This window comes from Protopterus annectens, chromosome 11.part0 (genome assembly GCF_019279795.1).
Source record: "Protopterus annectens isolate FY-2018-M chromosome 11.part0, PAN1.0, whole genome shotgun sequence".
Classification (NCBI taxonomy): domain Eukaryota; kingdom Metazoa; phylum Chordata; order Ceratodontiformes; family Protopteridae; genus Protopterus; species Protopterus annectens.
In genome coordinates this window covers 525,486,073-525,507,389 of record NC_056745.1, presented here as the reverse complement: position 1 = coordinate 525,507,389, position 21,317 = coordinate 525,486,073, and the positions used below count along the sequence as shown (strand labels likewise).

The following is a 21,317-nucleotide window of genomic DNA, read 5'->3' as shown; positions in this document are numbered from 1 at the left end:
CCAAGTTTTGGGGCTGAAAAGCATGGTATGAGGTATAACCTGGTAGTGCTGGGGTGCTCTTGGGAGCCTTAAACCAGGTTTCTGTTACTGCACAGATATCGATGTTCTCCATGCTAAGGAGAGTTTTGAGTGCGTGCATCTTGAGGTTTAGACTTCTGGCGTTGAGTAGCATTACTCTTAGTTTCTTATCCCTTGTGATACCTATGGAGGTGGGTTTGTCTTTTGAGCCTTGCCTAAAAAAGGCACTATGGGGGTAGCAACTGCCTTTGGCAATATCCGAAAGCCCAGGGGTGACAGGTGCAAGCCATCCCTAGTGAAGCATCGTGGCTTGTCAAGCATGTCATCCCAGGCTGACAGGCATTGGATCCCCTTTGAATGACACCAATTCTTAAACCAATTGTTGAAATTGATCATCTTGTCTTCATATTGTGATATCATTCTTGGTGAGGGTAAGATGCTACTCAAGGTCAGGGTCATACCGGCCTGGGCTACATGCGCAGATAGCTCCTCTATGTCTCTTTTCATGTAGTCCAGGGAGGTACGTTTCAGGTCATTCACACCAGCATGGATAATGACTGAGTCATATTTCTACTTGTCTTGGAGTGACCTGAGTGCTTGTGTTATGTGGCGGATCCTAGCGCCCGACAGGCAGCTCACCGTGACCTTCTCCTTGTTCAGCCTGGTGAGCAGGACGTCAGTGTGCCTGACGATAGAGTCACCTATTATAAGTGTATCAGGTGTGTTGTTTAGCCTTAAGGGCTGTGACTGTTCGGCACACTGGCTTTGTGAGCTATGTGTTCCAGGCATTTTGTCTTGGGGTAGCGGTTGCTTGGGTGTCTGCTTTGGAGGTCTCTGCTGCTTAGGCAGATTTTTATTTAGAGCCTCCGAGTATGTTTTTGTGTGTTTATGTGTTTGGTTTGCTGTCGTGGTAGGTCTATGTGAGACTGGAATTGTAGTGAGTGTGGTTTCCTTCTCCTCCTGACTGGTTTCACCAGTACTGAGTTGAGAGAGCTTAGCCTCCAGTATGGCTATATGGTTGCATCTCTCACATGTGTTGGAATTTGTTGGGAGGAGGAGAGGGTTGTCTGTGTACATGAGGCATTTGTAACATTGCCTCAAGATTCCCAAATTCACCAGCTGGACCGGAGAGGAGATTGACAACTGACCTTTGGACATGCTAGAATAGTATTGGGAATTCCTTTATAATTGGAAATAAAAAGGGCAAATGGGGAACAAGGTACTCAAGGGGAGTTTGTGAGGGTGTAGTGCTTTTAATTTTTTAGTGCTGACTTATATAATTGCTTTAGTGAGCAAGTGCCAGGTAACTTAAATGCAATGTGTTACAGGTAAGTTAAATGCAAAAACGACAAACAGTAACTTTCTTTCAAGTGAAACAAGGAAATAAGTACAGTAAGCAATGCAGATATCACTAGGGATCCACAGAAGTGCTGAAAAGCCATGTTTTAGGTGGAATTAGCATTTCAGGGAAATAACAAGCAAACAAACAACAAGCATACAAACAAAGCTAGATTCAGCAGGCCTAGATCTAGTCTATGCTACAACAAACAAGGTGTACCAATTTCAGTAAGAAACAGTTCAAATATGCAGGCACTATAAGCCTTTAACCAGAAATTCCCAGCTCAGAAGGGCAGAGTCCAGCCTTTCCTCCCACAAGAGTGCAGACCACAAACCTTCTTAATGTAAAATAACTGGCCTGAAGCCCAAGTGCTTAAACCAGATCTAATATACTTTATTATTTGGAGGAATCCATCGAATACCTCAATGGAAATAAATGGGGGGCTGAGTTTACAGTGAGTTTTCATAAAAATGAGATCCACTTTTTGGATGTTAATTTACAGCGTCAACCAGATAATACATTACGTACTACTGTTTATAGGAAATGTTCTCAATATAACAGCCTGTTACACACCTCCAGTCTCCATCCCAAACACACCATTAATAATATTCCGAAATCTCAGTTGTTGTGTTTGAAGAGAATCTGTTCTTCACAGCAAGATTTGATGCAATCCCATCAGGATTTAGCCAACAGATTTCTAGCTAGGGGATATGGTACACAGAATATGAACTCGGCCATGTAGTGGGCCAACAACCAATCCAGGGGTACCTTATTACAATACAAACATACACCCAGGAAGGAGAATAAGGATACCCTGAGAATGGTCACTATATTTGCAGAAATACAGCCTTTCTTACTGATGTTATTGACAAACATTGGAATATTTTGAAGGCCAATGAACAACTGGGTGACCTATTGGGGGACAAATGCTCATTTTACTTCAGGTGGGGTAAAACCTTAGGGTCCCATTTCTCTCCCTACAAGAAAATTATGCATCAGGATATTATTTATCATCAAACTACACTAACAGGGGAGATACTGGTTGGTTCTTATCCTTGAGGACACTGCATCTTCTGCAAATATGTTTTCAAAACCAAATCCTTCACTAGTAAAAATACTGGGCACCTGTATAACAATTTTTATGCCAATTGCGGAATGGATTGGGTCATATATTTGGCCACCTGCACTTGTCAAGCCTTTTATGTGGGGCATACTTCTAGACAATTCAGATTTCGAATGTCAGAACATTTAGGAGACATTAGGAATGCAAGGGCCACCAATGCTCTGTACAGACATTCACTGGTTCATCACACGGCTAAATTGACTTTTACAGTCATAGACAAAATATCAGGCAACAGATCTTTCAAAACAGGGTGGCATGATATATTAAACATGAAGGAAAGGAAATGGATTTTCAAATTAAGGGGTTTATTCCCACCTGGATTAAATGATAAGCTGTAGGGTTTTCCTCTCCCTTCATGGGTCTTGATACTATTTATGAATCTATCAACAATTCTTTGGTTTGTCCCAAGAAGAAAGAAAAAAAAAGAAAATTAGTAAATATGAATAGAATGTATTGTTGTCTGTATTGTCTTTTTATACTAATTATTTTTCATTTTCATGATTTAGTATTAGACCAGATATTCCTTAGACAGGAAATGACGTCATTTGTCTTTAATGATACTGAGTATATATTGCAGTTGTAATACTGCTTCATGTTATGTACCACTGATGAAAGCTATAAGCTGAAACCGGTCTGGTTTTCTTAATAAATCTTCACGGTCCCAAGGTGCTGGCTTCCTTTTTGTTTTAATATGTAAGCAGCATTCTTCAGTGTATTAACCATGTTTTCTACAACACTCTGTAAATCTGTGTAAATGGACAATTTTACATTCAAGTTTTAAACTGTTCACAGAAATTGCTCCAAAATTCATTTATATGTATAGTAACAAGTCAAAGCTTGACATTTATAAAATATGTCTTTATTTCAAAAAACAAGGCTGCAGTGCTTTTGCAGTAATATCCACAAGCATTGCCAATATTTTTTACTTAAATCACTGTATAGAGCATCACTGTATAAAGTCATACTCAGCAATTGCAAGATACAGCTCATAACTGGTGGGACATTTTCACAAAATGGTCCTCAAAAGGAAACATTTGTTAAATTAAATGGGTCATCCAGTTCTAATAGTAATGGTTGCTATCATTGTATTGGCAATATAAAACTGTGTTGCATCAAAAGAAAACTAAAGGTTTTATTTCCTAATATGGTTCATGTAAATCTTAATAACAAAGAATGCATATCAGTATTTTTAAAACAAAACAAAACAAAGAGAACTGTTAGATATATATTTAGAGATTTATAAATGCATGTGCTTCTGTTTGCTAGTTAGATGCATATACACTTATTTTGCTATAATATATGTAGGGATAATATAGTCAGCTAGATGCACACATTTCTGTTTGCTAGCATACATATATTAAAGGGTTAAACTGTTCTCAGATAAAAATCAAATAAATAAATAAATAGCATTCATCTGTAATGTAATATGAATGTTCAGGTGCTGGTACAACTTGAGAAAAATGCTGATAAGGATAACTCCTTAAAAAAAGACATTTAGCTGAATGTTCAGTGTTTAATGCAAGCTTCAAGGATTACAGATAAGCATTTCCTGAGACGCAGGTGCAAGGAAGAAACCGGGTTGGAGGCAAGGACAACTTACTGAACTTTCATGTAATTCACCTTGAAACAAGAACACAAAGTAGCTTAACAACAAACTGTATGACAGAGGATATCAAAATAACAGACAGCAAATTCCAAAGTTATTAAATAATAGATTGTTCTCATGGACAGAATCCAAACTACAGAAGGAAAAATGTGTATAAAAGAACAGTAAAACTGAATAATGTTGGATCTGATTTCTTGTTAGATCTCGGCAGTGGAGATCCTTCATGATGTACAAAAAACAAATCTGAAAACATTAAAGCTGTAAACTGTACAGAATTGTACATGTCATCTGTTATATAGATAAGTTATCTTAGTTGTTCTTCACAAAAAAGATAATAATATACTGCTGAGAAGATTATAATCTGCAAAGTTTATGTGCACTAACCAGACTTTGTTTTTTACAAGGCACTAAATCTGCAGCTAATCAGACTTTGGTTTCAGCATGCAAAAGCTGATTTGCATTTATTTCTATTAGGCACCAACATAGAAGCTGCAGTCGGCAGTATCAGTAAGACAAGACTGTCATCATTCATTTTAAATAACTTTTCACCTTGTAGGTCAGGCATATGTCATCTCCTTAACAGTTGGAAGGAGACAGACTAAAGGGATATGACTTTTATTCTATCTGCACAGAACAGTTTGTTTACACCCTGTATTTTCTTTGTGAGGAACTTCTGAGGTCACTCCAGCTGCTGTAACTGCCTTGTTAAATACATGCCAAATGGTGCATTATACTTGATTATTGGCCTAAAGAGGGCTGAATACAATGAGACCATAATTTCCTAAGATTTGGAACGCATATCTTTACTTATAAGTTGTGCCACATAGAAGGACTTCTTCACTACTGTGGACACATGACAGTCAAAGTTCAGGTTACTATCTATCTGTGTTCCTAGATCTCCCACCTCTGAGCCTATTTTTAGAGGTGTGCTATTGATATTGTAATTTGCAGGCAAATTTGACTTACCAAAGGGTATGATAATGCATTTTTTTCACATTTAGTTTTAGGCCATGGTTCTAGCACCAATCATTTGTCTGCTCCAGATCCTGCTGAAGGATATCTACATCATTGGAGGATTCAGTGATTGCCCCAGCTAGCAATCACCAGCAAACTTTGTCAGCAAGAGGCCTTCCACCTTAGCCTTGACTTCAGCGAAGTATATTCCAAACAAAAGTGGTCCCAGTACTGAGCCTTGTGGCACATCACTAGTAACTGGCCTCTTGTGGTTCTAGATTCACCTAATTTAACCATGTGTCTTGTCCCTGAGTCAATTGGCTACCCATCTGGTTATGTAGTGATATATGCCCAGTTTTGTGAATTTATTTATAATATCTGTGGGGGAATTGTGTCAAATGCCTTGGCCAGATTGAGGTAGGTGGTATGTACCATTTTACCCTCATCAATGGCCTTAGTGACTTTCTCAACAAAACACATCAGATTCAGTATGCATGACCTGCCCTTGACAAAGCTGAATTGAGTCAAGTCCACTGTTTGGAGGTTTCCTATGTTATTATTTATCAAGTCCATGATTATTCTTCCAATGGCCTTACACATTATACTACTCAAACTTATGGGTCTGTAATTTCCTGGGTCAGTAGATGGTCCCTCTTTATACAGATGGATGACTGTTGTTGTCCTCCACTTTGTCTGAGCAAAGCTATTCCTGAGGCTGTGGTTAAATAGAGATCCTGATAAATCCTGATTTAAGCTGTTTAAGAGACAACATGGTATATCTTCAGACCACATTGAAGCTGTGATTTTTAGCTTTAGAGAGCACAGTAGCAACCTATAGTTTCAGGGACATTGGTAGTGGAGTGGTGGAGGGTATTTCATGGGGGAGAACTGGGGGATGATGGGAGGTGAAATCTGAGCTGAATTTGTCAGCCCGCATACTTGCTAAATCTTCCAGCTCAGTATAGGTGATACCATCAACAACTAATTCTGCACATTGTTGGGTGTTGCCCTTAAGACTCTGGGCATAACTGGAAAATACCTTATGGTTATCGTTAGCTTTGGAGGCTACTTTACCTCAAAGTCTACTATCAGACTCTTGACTAGTTTCTTGATTCACTTTTTTAGACCAATGAGGGACTTTTATGCTCTGTTGTGCACATTCCCTCTTACTTCTCGACAGAATTTTCTTTATATTGCTGTACAACCTATTAATACCAGGGGTCCACCAGAGTGGCTTGTTTTTGTAGTTTGACTTGTGTTTATCTTGGTTAGGTACTGCCTTTTCTATGCAATTGTTTGTATGATCATAGAGGGCTTTTGTGTACACCTCTGTGTAGGCTTCTGGATTTTCTGGATTTGGGGGAGCTTGGAAACTAGTTATGTCATCCCTTAGTAGGAGATAATTTTCCTCAGAAAAGTTCTTAAGTTTTGGGGTTAAGTTGTGGGACTAGTTTTAGCTTTCTTTCAAGGGATACCGATGTGTAATCTGATCTTACCAGTGAGGACACAGTCTTAACATAATTGTGAGTACCAGATCTAAGATATTTGTTCCCTTACTGGAAGTGCAGAATAGCTGCCCAGCACATTGCATTTACAAAGTCAAGAAATCTTTGTGCCTGCATGTCAGTGGTCATGTATGCATTCCGTGTAATGGAGAGATAGTTAAAATCACCATTTAGTATGGTATTGGGCTAGATAGTGAGTGATTCTAGTAACTTCAGAAATTATATATGGGTTTCCTGGTTCATGGTCAGGGACCTGTAACTAGCAAGAATATGGTAATGGATTTTTCCTGTTGTTAGTTGGACATGGAGTAGTTCAAGAATATCCTATTATTTGACCAGTCTTGAGGTGTGCTTATCCTTTATGCAGATAGCTACACTTCTGTCATTTGCTCTTTTATGTGAGCAGGTGGTCAGAACATACAAAAGCCATTATAGCTATGCACTGTAGAAATTCTTTCTGTGTCTTTGAACCATGTTTCAGTAACTGCACAAATGTCAGCATTCTCCAGGGTGAGAAGAGCTTCCAGGGAGGGCAGGTTTTTGTTGAGGCTCCTAGCATTGAGCGTTAACACCTTTAGCTTGTCCTGAGTAGCTTTTCTTATGTTGGAAGATTTGTCTGTTTGGCTATGCCTACAAAAGGCACTATAGCAGTGGATATTGTTTTGGCCAATATCCAAAAGCCTAGTCGTGACTAATGAAGACCTTTTCTTGCAAAGCACTGTGGTCTGTCAACCATGTCCTCCCAGACTGACAAGCACTGGATCACTTTGGAATGACACCAGTAGCTAAAACCAAATGTTACAGTCAATAATGCTCTGATAGTATTGTGGCATCATCCTTGGAGACAGTAGAATGCTGCTCAATGCTAGGCTCATACCTGCCTGTGGCACCTCTGAGAACTGAATCATGTCTGTCTTCGTATAGTCCAAGGGGTACATATCAAGTCATTCAAGCCCACGTAGACTACAGCTAAGACATACTGGTACTTATGGGTAAGTAACTTGAGTACTTGTATGATCTGGTGAATCCTGGTCCCTGACAGGCAACTAACTGTAACATTCCCCTTATCCATCCTGTTAAGAGGGACATCAGTATGTCTGACAGTGGTTTATCCTATGATGTCTCACAATGGAGTCTCCAATGACCAGAATATTGAGTTATAGGGTGTTTTGCCTTATGGGCTTGGTAGCTGACACAATGAGATGTGGCTTTATGTGTTGATGGGAATTATCTTGTTTGTGTGCATGCAGAGTTTCTAAGGACTATGCCTGAGAGGCCTTTGAGGGTGAATAAGTTACATGTAAGTACCCCCACATAAGCGGGTCTATGTGTATGGTCCTTTGTGGGTGTGATGAGTGGTGTGTGTGAGTCTCTGACAACTTGTTTGTTGCTTTTTGTGTCTGTATGTAAGAATCTAGCCTCCAGTGTTAATGTGAAACTGCATCTTTCACATACTGTGTCTGTTCAAGAATTATATTGTTGTCAGTGTACATAAGGCAATTAATTGTTACACTGCCTCAGGATGCCCATATCCACCAAGCTGGATGCAGAGATAGCAGGAAAGTGCTCATCCATGGTTGTAGGTCCTAATGTGTACTTGCAAGGGATAGGAGTGGAGAGTGTTTGCAACTGGATGAGGGAAGGTGCTTACTGGGTGTAATCTGCAGCTATCCTAAGCAGCAACGCTGCCCAGTGCCTAAACCAGATACTCTCTGAGCACCAATAGTCCTGGGTGCTGTAAAGTAAGGTAGACCTAAATAGGCCTACCTAATGCATAAATGCTAATCATCACATGAACTAGTTGCCCCGTGAGTAACATGGACTGAGGTAAAGTTCAGAGGTGGGTTTTATAGGGAAATTTTAACTTTTGGTGTTTGTGTGTATAAAAGGCACCAGTAACTGCCGCTGTGCAAAGAGTAGTTTTTTGAAAATGTGAGGCTTGTATTTAACCAGAAAAAAGGAAGCTTTACACTAACTATGCCCTATGGTCAAATCAGATAAGCACACAATGAGCCTACTACCAGCAATTCCCAGCTCAGATAGGTGAAATCAGCCCTCATCTGCCATTTTACTGAATGAAGCATTTCTCAAGTCCACTAGCCATATCATACTATATTAGTACATATATATATATGTGTGTGTGTGTGTAGACACACACAGATACACACACATATATACACTTACATATGTAAGTATATATATTAAACAAATAAGTATATATATATATGCATACATATATATACATATATATATATATATATATATATATATATATATATATATATATATATATATATATGTATATATGTATATATGTATATATATATATATATATATATATATATATATAAATATATTATTTATATGCAGTGATAGCTAAATATGGCAGAATATCTCATCTGAATTTTTTCTGAATTTGACTGAATTTGATTCTTTACAAAACAAAGACCAGTGTCACTATTTAAAATTCTGTAACCCTGCACTAGAGACTCAGGATGCCACATGAAATGTTAGCTATAGCAAACTGTATTACCATAATACTTTACTGTTCCAAGATGACCCAACTTTAAAATAGTTAAAGTTCTGATTGATCAGTAAATCACGTTTGATATGACTTAGAAAGTGACCCCCAACTGCCTGTTTACCTTTTCATTATTTCATTTTATGACATATATGTATGGATAAACTATAAAATACAGCTAGTCATGAAGGCAGACATGAAAAAAGGCAGACATACATGTGAAATTTGTAGAACTTGTGGAACACAACTATTAATAAAAAATGTTAAAAGCAGTACCAGTTTGGCTTATCTTGCTGGTGTAACATTAACTAGTGAGAATTTGTTGATATTTAGAATAGCATCTTTCCTATTACTCTCACTCTTGCATTTTTGAAATAGTGAACCAGTAGATAACATTTTTAAAAATACATTGTTCCTTTCCATGTTCGATACTGTAACAACAGATCATTCTAATGCCCTGAAAATATCCTACTTTTTGATTTATTCTGCTATAACACATAAAGTCCAAAACAACACCACTCACTGTTGGTTAGTGATGTAGCAGATTTCCTTCCACAAGTGGCCACTTTTAGAACTATGGCTGAATACATTCGTCACACTAGTAAGATCCAAAGCCATGTGTTTGTCAACTTTTTCCATTAATTAGCTTAGGTACTAAAAGGATAAACATATTTTGTGTTATGTTGATGAGCATCCTCTCTCTCCACTTATTATGCCCACAGACAGGTAGTTATTCTCTCTCCTACTGATCTTCCTAGGTACAGGTGGAACAAACAAAGTTAAACATTAAATAGTTAAAAGTGTAATACTGTTTACTACACTCTTTCCAGTGGTGCTGCTGTTATATAATTTGGGGGAAACACCAGTTCAAATGCTACATGTTCAAGAGATACAGGAGGAAACTAGGGAGCACCCAGTGAACACAAGGAGTACCTGTGGGCATTGCACAGAAAAGCACCCCTCACACAGAGCATACTAGAAAGCAAATAACTGTACATAGGTACACTAGCTATGCCCACCAACACCCAGGATTTATTTTAGAACTAACACAACTGTTATGATCATCCTATTCTGAACAAAATTCAGGTGAGAGGGGAGTTAGAGATTGTAAAATTATGTCATGCTGTTCGTAAGTTATAATAAGCGGTACTTGTCTTATGGTGCTGTCCATTGCTTTTAATGCCTATTCAGTATATTATTAAAAGCAAGCATTTACATTTAATAGCAATTGTTTAATGAACTGTTTTCATATTTATAAAACAAATGACTTTTTATTGATTCAGATGTTGCGTCTTTATTCTGGAATGAGAAAAAAAAAAAAAACAGTATGCACTACAGAATGGTGTATATACTTTAAAAACAAAGAAAACATGTTTGGTTAGAAAGCCATTTCAAGCATTATACCATGAAACTGGCAAACTTTCAGTAAGTGCAACAATAAGAGTGCTCCCCATTTTGCATACTGGCACCCTAAGAGGCTGAGAGCAGATGTTTAGTCAAAAATTTGTATTTCGTATTAAGACATCATGTTGCTGTCCATCCATCTTAAATTTATTAAATATACTCATCTGTTCAAATGATGACCCTACACAGCAATATTTTACAATTATAAAAAGGCAATTGTATATGTTCTGTGTTGCTGAAACTGTAATGTTAATTTCCAAATAGTCACTTAATCCAGATCAGGGTTGTTGAAGAGCTGGAGCATTTCCCAGCACCAAGTAGGAGTAATTAATACAATACAGTAGCAGACAGGATGTCAGACCTTCACAGGACAAACATTCACACTCACCAGGCACAACTTGAACCAACTTCTTGGGATAATTTGGGGAAATGTCAATTCATCTGCTGCATGCTAATGCAGCAGGAAACTGGACAACACCCACTGGATAAAGGCAGAAAGTGCAGTTGTGCAAAATCTTGCCATAACAATAGATGTCCTTCTCTTCACTGTTTCAGTATTCAACATAGAAGGGATGTCTCGCCTTGGGCAGCCAGATGCTTGGCAAGTAAAAAAAGCCTAAAAGAGATCTTGTATGCACAGTATGTCACCTTTATGCTTCCTGCACAGAATGTAGGGCATAAAATGGACATACGGACACAACTACCTAGAAATGAATTATCCCAGAAGAGAACAGTCGCCATAACACAAATGAGTCCATGCACATCCAGAAGGAAAAAATGCAGAATAAACAAGAAGGGGTTGAAGGGAGGGAGCGAGTAATGCAACGGTGAAAAGAAGGACATTTACTGTTATGGTAAGATTTTACACAACTGTACTGTGTCCTTCTATAGGATTAATCCATGTTTCATTATAAAAATAATACGTTATGCATTAATATTTACATATATGTACAATTAAATATTCTTTTTCCTTAAAAGTTTAACAAGTGTACTTCTAATATAACTCAATGCATTTGGTGTTATATATCACTAAGAATATTAACTTAACTCATTTAAGAGAATGTACTTCAAATAAGTAAACTATAAATTGTTTTCTTAGCACTGTGTTATGCTTTCTAATGTACATATACTTCTAATCATGCCGATTCTAAGTTGTGTATTCTTTTCCATATTTAACAATCTATCATATCTCATTCACTTGTTCTAATTAAATATTCTATATAAAACTTTGTTAGTTAAATGCTTTGTGAACATGTTTACCAGTTCAGTATATCATTTAGATGCATTTCATATTGTCCTTTTCTTCTTGAATAAATATTTAGGAAAGGAAAAAAGCTCAAGAAACAGAATGGGAGGTGAAAGGCTGACAATAGTCATTAACTAACACACATAAAATGGTTTCAGCAAAACTTGCTCTGGCCTGAGAAACCATATCTAACCTGTAATGCTTAATAAAGGTATGCATTGAAGACCAAGTAGCAGCTTCAAGGATGGAATTGGTGTCCAACCCCTTGAAGAAGGCACTAGATGAGGCAACAGCCCAAGTGCAATGAGCTCTAACAGTAGTAGACAGAGATTTGTCATGAAAAGAATAAGAAAAGGAAATTCGGTACTTTTCCGTTATCGGGGCAACACTTCTAATAAGCGCTTGGAATCTTAGCATGCACCCATAATGATCGCACAGTTGCTGTTGATGTGGGTCCTGGTCTGGGGTTTTATGTTCTGACTGCAGATGCAAGTTATGTTTGGAGTTTGGTGTCTTTGGATTTCCATTCTCAAGAGAGAATGGTAAGACTTTAAGAAAAGTAATTGGACATTTGCCATGTTTTTACTTTTTTTTCCCAGCAGGACACAAGTGACGCAAGCAGTGGCAGGTGGCAACCATACAAAAAAAACACAATTTTACGAGAAACAGATCAAAAATACAAGGCAAACATCTGGACATTCTGTGAAAGTCTGGACAGTTGAGAGGATAATATAATGCACCATCATGCAAACCTTTTTAAACAACATTTCCAACTGTCACAAACTGCTGTCTCAGTCATTAAGACAGTGTCACATTTTTGGTAGTTACATGCATACTTCATATACATACTATCAGCTTTTCAGCATTAAAAATTACAGTACTTGTCTTTAAAATCAGAGCAGAGAGTTAAAATGAGGGGCATTGATTTATCTTTTTTGTCAGCGCAGAAGGTATAGTTGTCCGTAACGGTTTTGATTTACTTTATTAATGTGTATATACAGTTGAACATGTTTTTATTTATGCATACAATAAATAAATGTAGAAGAAGGAAGAGTAAAATATAGAGCCAAAATTCAGAGGACTGTACCTGTGTGTGTGTGTGTGTGTGTGTGTGTGTGTGTGTGTGTGTGTGTGTGTATATATATATATATATATATATATATATATATATATATATACATAATTTCAGAAGCACGCATATTAGTCTAATCTCAGCCTTATGGCATTTCTGATTCAAACAGTTGATAAAAGTTACGGACTTTAAGGGAAGTGCAGTTGTACTGAGCTGTAGAAAGATAAGATTAGATCAGATATGTTTATGTATACATATGGGTATTGTGCATGCACATGTTGTGCTTGTGTACTACACTGAGATGTCATGTTGCTTCTATCAAATCAAATAAACACTGCAGCACATTAATCTCACTTTTCAAAAAAAACTGCTTCAGTGCCAGCAGCTGTGCGATCATTGCATGCACATGCTAGCACATTAGAAGTGTTGCCACAATAATGGAAAAGTACAAGAAACTGCCTTAGATATCCAGGAGGAGATGGTTTACTTATAAACAGCCAAATTCAAAAACCTGGGATGATAGGAAACAAAAAGCTGATCAGACTTATTGAACAGACCTAGTTTTATGCAAACAGTACCTCAGCTGTTGTTGCAAATGCAAGGTATGCAGCATCCTCTCACTAGCAGACTGAGGAGAAGGGAGAAAGGGAGTTGTTCTGACTGATTCAAGGACAACTCATTCACTACCTTGGGCATAAAAGAAGGATTAGTATGAAGAGACACCCTGTCCCTGTGAAAAATCTAAAATGGAAGAATAGCCAGGGCTTGGAGCTCAGCAACCCTTCTAGCAGAAGTAAGAGACAGGAACAAAACAGTCTTCCACACACAATGTTGCAAAGAAGCAAAATCTGCAGGCTCAAAAGGAGCCTGAGTCAATTTTTCCAAAATAAAATTAAGGTCCTAAGGAGGAGGAATAGGTTTTCTTGGAGTCCAAATATGCAGGACACCTTTAAGAAATTGTTTGACCTCAAAATGAGAAGTCAAAGGAGGATTCAAGGACAGCAAGCAGAAATGGCTGATAAATGGGCCTTCACAGATGAATAGGCTAAGCCAGACTGTCGCAACTCATGTAAATAGGAGAGGAACAGAGGGACCTCCACTGAATAAGCATCCTGGTTATAAGCATGGCACCAGATGGAAATTTATTTCCATTAGGACATATACGATTTTCTGGTTGAGGGTTTCCTTGCCTCTTATAAAACCCTGAGCACTTCCTTGGAAAAGAGGTGTTTGAAAGGGATCAAAACCCTATCACCCACAATGTCAGTTGCAAAGTAGACAAGTATGGATGGATGAGACCCCTTGTTCTGTGTGAGGACTTCCAACCAGTGAGGTAACGTGTGATGATTGCCCCTGGCCAGATGCATTAAGAGGGGAAATCAGTGCTGTCCCAGCCAAAATGGAGCCACTAGCAAATTTTTGGGGATTCCAGCTGAATATTCTGCAGGACTCTTGGAAGTAGAGGAAGAGGAGGGAAAGCATAAAGAAACATCCCCTTCCAAGGATAGGAGAGGGAGTCTGTCTTCCACTTCTAATGGCATGGCACTCTGGAACAGAAAAGAGGAAGCTGCCTGTTCAGATGGGAGACAAAAAGACCTACCTGCAGAAAACCCTACCAATGGACAATGTCCAGAAGCATGTCTTTGTGAAGCATCCATTTGTGAGCCAGCAGCAAAAGAAGTTCTAGGTAGTTGCATCTGCATGCCCCTTTTATGTCCTACTTTTCTGTGCTATGAACATAAATGTGACTACAGTGCATACAAGATCTCTTTTAGGCTTTTTTATACTGGCCAAGCGTTGGGTTGCCCAGGGCAGGACATCCCTTCTATGACAAATACTGCAACAGTGATATAGAAGGACATCTTGTGAACATTACACAGAAAGTATCCCTGACACCAAGTAGTGTAGAAAGCAGACTGCTTAAGACTACGACAATAATGTTAAATGGTACATCATTAAGGTGTTTGCCTTACAGATGCTAGGTACAGGGCTTGATTCTCAAGTGGGGCAACTGGCTAAGTGTAAAATGCCCTACAAGGGAAATTAGCCTTGTAATTATCTATGAAACTCAAATAATTATGTCACCTCACCCATTAAAGATGGTCAGAAAAAGATATACTCAGTATAATACAGTAAGTATATCTAACTACACACTGAGTGAAAGTGAGATGTATGAAAAGTACTGCTTCATGAACTCAGTCTGTACCCACACAACATGGCATTTTTCATATCTTCGTATTTCAGCACACTCAACACGCTAGTTGCTAGATTATTTAGGGGAATGATTACTACACTGGTAAATGTCATATACTTTCATGAAATAGAACCCCTAAGAACGATTAGGTTGTTTTTCAACAGTTTCTATCTATATCTATTATCATAGTTATCTTATCTTGATATTTTGTCACATCTGTAAAACCAGCATAGCAAATGAGGAATGAAAAATGCATTAATTTTTTAACATGCACAGGGCTGTGATATGACCCTGTTAGGATGAAGATGATAATGAACATGAACAATATAAGCACTAGATTCAGGTAGTTTTATAACTAATACCCTTAAAAAGTTACTAGAATAACATATTTTGCATCAACATCTATTTTTGACAATAAGTTTAAAAACAGATGATGTCTGGATTAACTGACTTGTTGTAATCCTGAATGATTTACCAGCAAATCAGACTTTTACGAAGGATAAAGCGTGTGTGTGTGTGTGTGTGTGTGTGTGTGTGTGTGTGTAAAAACATCAATGATTTTTATCTGTGCATGCACCCAATAATGCCAGGACACAGACATTATTCTTCTGTGTATCAGTAAAAATGTACCTAACAAGTAATTATATTTCAAAAGTAAGACAGAACATATATCACAGAACATTCAGACACTTAGATATCTTGGAGCCTGGTTGCCTCCACTCACCAGACTGTCTAAATGGATAATATCATCCTTGACTCTGTAAAATGTATCAATTTTCTGAATACACTGTTTAACCTGAATGGTGCTGAGATATGACCAAACCAGCCCTGCTCAAATGTGTGTGTGTACAGTGTGGATATTACATCTTTAATTTTCATGACAGTCAGGTTACTATAGCTTGTGTAAGAGAGGTGTATTGTCTAGGAGCAACAAATTTGAATATTACTGAAATCATTCTCACAATCACATACTAGAAGAACATGCTATGTATATGTATTTCATCAGTTACTTGAAATATATGACAAAAGCAATTTAAATCTATCCCAGTCTAACACCAGAGGGATGCATAGGCAGTGACTTGTCTTTATTAGAGAGTTAGGAGGTAGGCAGTATTTCCAGATAAGACTTAAATATTCTCACAACTACTCAATTTTGTCAGCTTTGAATTATGCCTTGAAAAAAATAAGACTGAAATTTTTCTTCATAATTTTATTTAGGCCACCATTGGAGGAAAATGTTTGCATCCCAGACCATCTGTAAACCTGTCAACAGTGATTTTCTTTCCTTAATCATAATTTCTGTTCAGTCTATTATTGGATGAAAAGGTTGTGTAAAATGCATTTCAGAGCATATAGAAAGAAAGCTGAGAGTAAGGCAGAATGTGAGAAAAGGAAGGATGGTATGGGGAGCCCAAAAGGAGAAGGAGTCAGAGGAGAGGACTGGGGTGTGTGTGTGTGTGTGTGTGTGTGTGTGTGGGGTTGAAATGTAGGTCCAGTCATCATTTCACTTTAAGTCCAGACCTGTACATAGAAACATAGTGATAGTGTGCCTGTTGTAATGTCCTGTCTATTATACATCTAAATACAAACGACGACAGATCCACGAGACAAAACGTTAGTGCAAGGAGCTAGATATGAATTTAATAAATTCCTTCGCCAAGAGAAACTGCTCCAGTACAAAAATTGCGAAGCTCTTTCTTTTTCTCTTTCACTAAATGAACGTATATCCGTGCACGCTCATCCCCTAATTCCTTTGTGTAGACGAATACTGCTTTTTGTTGTTGGTTCTGTAGCTTTTCAGGGAACTGAAGGACTAGAAAAGTAAATTCCAGGAGAGGTGTAGATCATGCGGTGATCCAGAAGTAGATTGTAACCATGGGAACGCGGCTTTCTTTTACTCCAGGAAGTCCCGCTTCGTAAACAAATATCTGAATGCCGTAATGATGCGAATACGTCTCACTATACTGGCAAGTGTCAGTATTTCATTTTCATGAATAATGCGATAGTTGCTTGCCTGTACTTTAACAGCTATAACTACGGCGACTTTAGTGCTATTTAGTCGAAATGAAAACTCCGGCACTACAAGATGAAAATGAATGTGATGATAAACAAAACTGTTACCCAACGCGATGGAAAAATCAAATAGGTAGTAGTTAATATGTCTTTTTCTCATTTAATTTATGTTGTTTGCAAAGCACGGCATATATAATTACAGTGTTAAAACATTGTTTATCTGTACCAGATTTGCAGAGAACTGTATCCTGAATGAATGCAAGAATCCAGGCTTTATGGTTAAATTAGTATTCATTGGTACTTGAATTAAGACACCCTTTTCTACAGAATATCCTCTAAATCTTAGATAATGACAATTTATACCTTTAAGCTGTGCAGTTTTTTGACTCTTATTTTTGGTCTGTAAAAGTCAAATTTGTGGCTTTCTGGCAATCACTGGTGGACTGTGCTCTTTAAATAATGATACACATTTGAGTTTTAGACTTCATATTCTACAGAAAATACATGCTAACACAAATCATTTTATTCTTCCAACTTTCTACGTTTATAAGAGCAGTGTTTCAAATTTGTCCCCATTTTTGTGCCTTTGTCCCACCTTACTTTAGATGTTGTCCAGATTTCTTGCACTAGGAGGTTGAGAGTTGACCAACTGCTCTGTGGATTATCTGCTCTCCTTCTGAAGTCAGGTATTGATTTGTACCAAGTAGTTGCCCAAGAATGTAATAAGATTTTTCTTGCAGAAACTCTGTGTGTGTGTGTGTGTGTGTGTGTGTGTGTGTGTGTGTGTGTGTGTGTGTGTGTGTGTGTGTGTGTTTTCAGTAGTAACTGAATTTTCTGGGAGTTATAATGCTTCAAGGCAAACACGCACCTTTTTTCTTCTTTTAGGTGCATAAGGCTCCTAAATGGTGATCTGCAGTCTCTGAAAGGTGCATTTCCTTCATCTGACTTTAGAGGATCCAAGAGGAAGACAGAGAGCACTGATCTTTACATTGTTACTTTTGAGTAGGTGACTCCATCCAACATGGAACACCCACAGGGGTACCTTACTAAAAGGATACAAGGCCTAAGCAACATGTCCTAACATGGACTGAGTCAAAGCTCTGGCACTATACTCAGTATCTTACAGATTTCTAAGAGGGGACCTGTGTTTGGTATACAGTATAAGGCATCTTCTGGCCCAATACTGATGAATTTACTGCAGATCAGCAAATCAAATTGCATCAGAGGTAGGGATCTAAACTTCTTCTGCAATATCTAAAGCATGGTTTGGAGGGTCGGGTATATTCTTTAAAATGCACTCCTCAGTCCCATAAAACAAAGTTCATCCCTGTTAATATTCAAGCCCAACTTGGATCTATGAATGTAAAACAGAAAATTTACCCCAGGACTGCCCCCTGTACTACTAATGGATAGAGAAAGGTCCTACATTCTTTATCCCATATATGGGTCTCCTCAGGTTATCTATGGTATGATCCCAGCTATTCTCATTGGGGGTAGTATATAATTATCAACCATGGGATGTGCATGGCCAGTCTCTATCCAAATGGGATAAATTAATTCAAGCACAGAAAGGGAAACTGACTAGGCTTAAAATGGCCCACAACATCAGCTAGCCTAGTACTTACTTCTGAACATATTTCTCCTTGGGTAGCAAAACCAACACTGGCCTCTCACTAGCAACATTTTTTAGCTGGCTCCTCCATTATCCATTTCCACTTATAGAAACTGTATATAATGGCAATATTTTACTTGAGGGCCTCACTAGATGCGCAGTAGCAAGCCCTGCCCAACCCTCCCTTGCTATTTCGTAATCGGGCACTAATGAATATGCATTCCCTCAATAGCGACACTAGCATATGTTTCTAGTATGTAGAAATACTTTTCTATTTTTATGGGTTGTGCCATATTTTTGTCTGTTTTTAAGGCAAGATACATTTAGTTTTTAACAATGATGACGGATGGAAAATAAATGCAAACAATGTTTGGACTGATTTAACCCTATCTGCACAGCCTTTTAACAAGCAAGTACTCTTTGAAGATGCAGTTGTTTGTGTTAAACCTTACCGGCAACGTATTACAGCTGTAATTGTATGTCAAATTTCCATAAATTTGATATTTTACATACCCCTCAGTTGGGTATGATTTTGTTTCATATTTTAGTCTGTTCTTCCTAAAATGTGTGTTTTCTGACAAATCACTGAGGACTGAAGTAACTAAAGAATGACAGACAGTTGTTTCCAACTTCGTATCCTTCAGAAAAATGCACAATAACACAAAACCTATTATTCTACTAACTTTATAAGTTTAAGAAAAATATTTAAATTGTGTCCCCGTTTTGGGGACTTTGCGCCCCCCCATTATTTTAGGCTTTGTCCCTATTTCTTGTTGTGGGAGGAAGAGATGTGGTCCTTTAGCAGCTATATTTTGAAGCGATTTTAGATAGCTTCTTGTTTGCATGTTGTAGCATTTTTTGGTATCAACACTTTACTAATGCTAAACAAATACGCAAGTCACAATATTATTCTAACAGCACATTTTCAGTATTACGCAACCACAAAACAAACGAATAAATAAAAGGACAACAATTAAGAAAAGATACATGCAGATTTCTAGACTAGAAGATTGAACTGCCAGCATAATTTCTAATTTGTTAGGGTCGGGTACTACGTTTTAACTAGAGACGTAAACAGAATGTTCTGAAATGTTTGAGTATGTATGTGCTTTTTGGCTTAGATCGTAACTGAAAATACTTCTGTGGTGGTGGGGCATGTATTTGTGTATGTATGTAATAAATACATTTGTGCACTGACACACTCATGTAAAAAAAATCATACTAAATTTAATGGGGATATTTTACTTCTCAACAGCTGATTAGGGTGGTGCTACAGTAGCATTGTCACCTCACAGTTAGATGTTGCCCATTCGATTCTCAGAGCGTCTTCTGTGTAGCGACATGCATGAATGGGCGTTCCTTCGTTGAAGGTTGTGCATTAGGCCCGGCAAGCCAGTACGTAAAAATCTACTGCCAATCATTAGTGGACCGGAGTTCCGCTGTGGCGACCCCTAACCGGGAAAAGCCGAAAGACACAAACAAACAGCTGATTAGAATGCCATGTCAATCATGGATCATTACATATGCAGACCTGGTTGTCAATCATTCGCAACACGCCCACTTCTGCTCAAAACACAAGGTGAGGCCTTCAAGTAAAATATCGCCTATATAATTATGGGCCATGCTCATGCTGTCAGACTAAATACTTAATGGATATAGGACACTATAGAAAGCATGATGTGACTTGAATGCAGCTCTGATCATAACATTCCAAATGACTGTGGGGTTTGGGTCATGAGAGCAAAAATGTATGACAGTGTGAAGTAAAATGGCACATTTGGCAGTCTGTATCGTTTTAGAAGTGACTTAGCTAACAAGACTCATTTTGTAATATACTGTTATATTAATCTCTCTCTGCATATCAAAGACTATTTTTTTTTTTACATAATGATGTAGCTGCTGTTCCATTTTTCTGGTGTTACAGTCAGTAGTCAACAAGCGCATACTGCAATGTGCATTACAGAAAAAATTGATCCAACTCTGGTTTACATTAAACAAATATATTACTGTTATAATAAGGTACATAAATATACATACACTGTAGTGCTGCAGTTCAGATGCTGTATGTTTGAAGCTTATGGCCAATATTACGTATGAATATAAGATTTTGCCTCACTGTATGCATTATTTAGTTTGCATTTCAATAGAGACTATACTTGGCAGTAAGCCTAGAGTATTATATCTTTAATGTGTTAACTGCTTCCTGTAGTCGAGATCATATAACTGATCCCTTCCACCTCCATTTTCCTATTGTGTGTGACTTTGAGTAAGTCCCATAAACAGACTTTGTTCAGAAGTTTCCCTACAAAGGGTCAGTTGTGTCCATGGGGCTTACGCAGATAAATATATAAAAGTAAAACTGAGTTATCCAGATTTGGAAGTAAACTGATAAGAACAGATACTACATTTCATATTAGCTGTATACTTAATAAAGATCCAAACATAACCAGGACCTGAATTCTGACTGTCTTCTGCCTTCTATTTCCAAGCAGATCCCAGACTTTGCCTAAATGTTTTATATGTATTCTTGTGAAATGTACATTTGGTGACAAAACAGTGGCAAATACAACTGTTGACTGATTCCAGGCAATAATGTTATTTCTTACAAAGTACAAGTTAATACAGACCCTTTATTCTGTTTCATTTTTTGTATGAGTAATACAATTTTTTAGAATGGGTGCCTGATTATATTGACCATTTCCTTGTATGA

General features: G+C 37.8%; 2 protein-coding genes across 7 annotated transcripts in view; one reads left to right on the top strand and one right to left on the bottom strand.

Moving 5' to 3' along the window:
• OTUD6B (OTU deubiquitinase 6B) overlaps positions 1-21,317 on the bottom strand; it is a 1,944,790-nt gene that overhangs the window by 1,560,382 nt on the left and 363,091 nt on the right. The gene's annotated exons all lie outside the window — the stretch shown is intronic.
• The window catches only part of CCHR11.PART0H11orf97 (chromosome chr11.part0 C11orf97 homolog), a 348,538-nt gene continuing 343,994 nt past the window's right edge, over positions 16,774-21,317 (top strand). Inside the window, exon 1 of one of the 5 annotated variants that reach the window (XM_044088037.1) lies at positions 16,774-17,128. In XM_044088037.1, coding sequence (XP_043943972.1) covers positions 17,047-17,128 — 82 coding nt within the window. In that variant the 5' untranslated portion in view covers positions 16,774-17,046. The remainder of the gene's footprint in view (positions 17,129-21,317) is intronic. The other 4 variants (XR_006366958.1, XM_044088038.1, XM_044088039.1 and 1 more) reach the window with 4 other exon arrangements.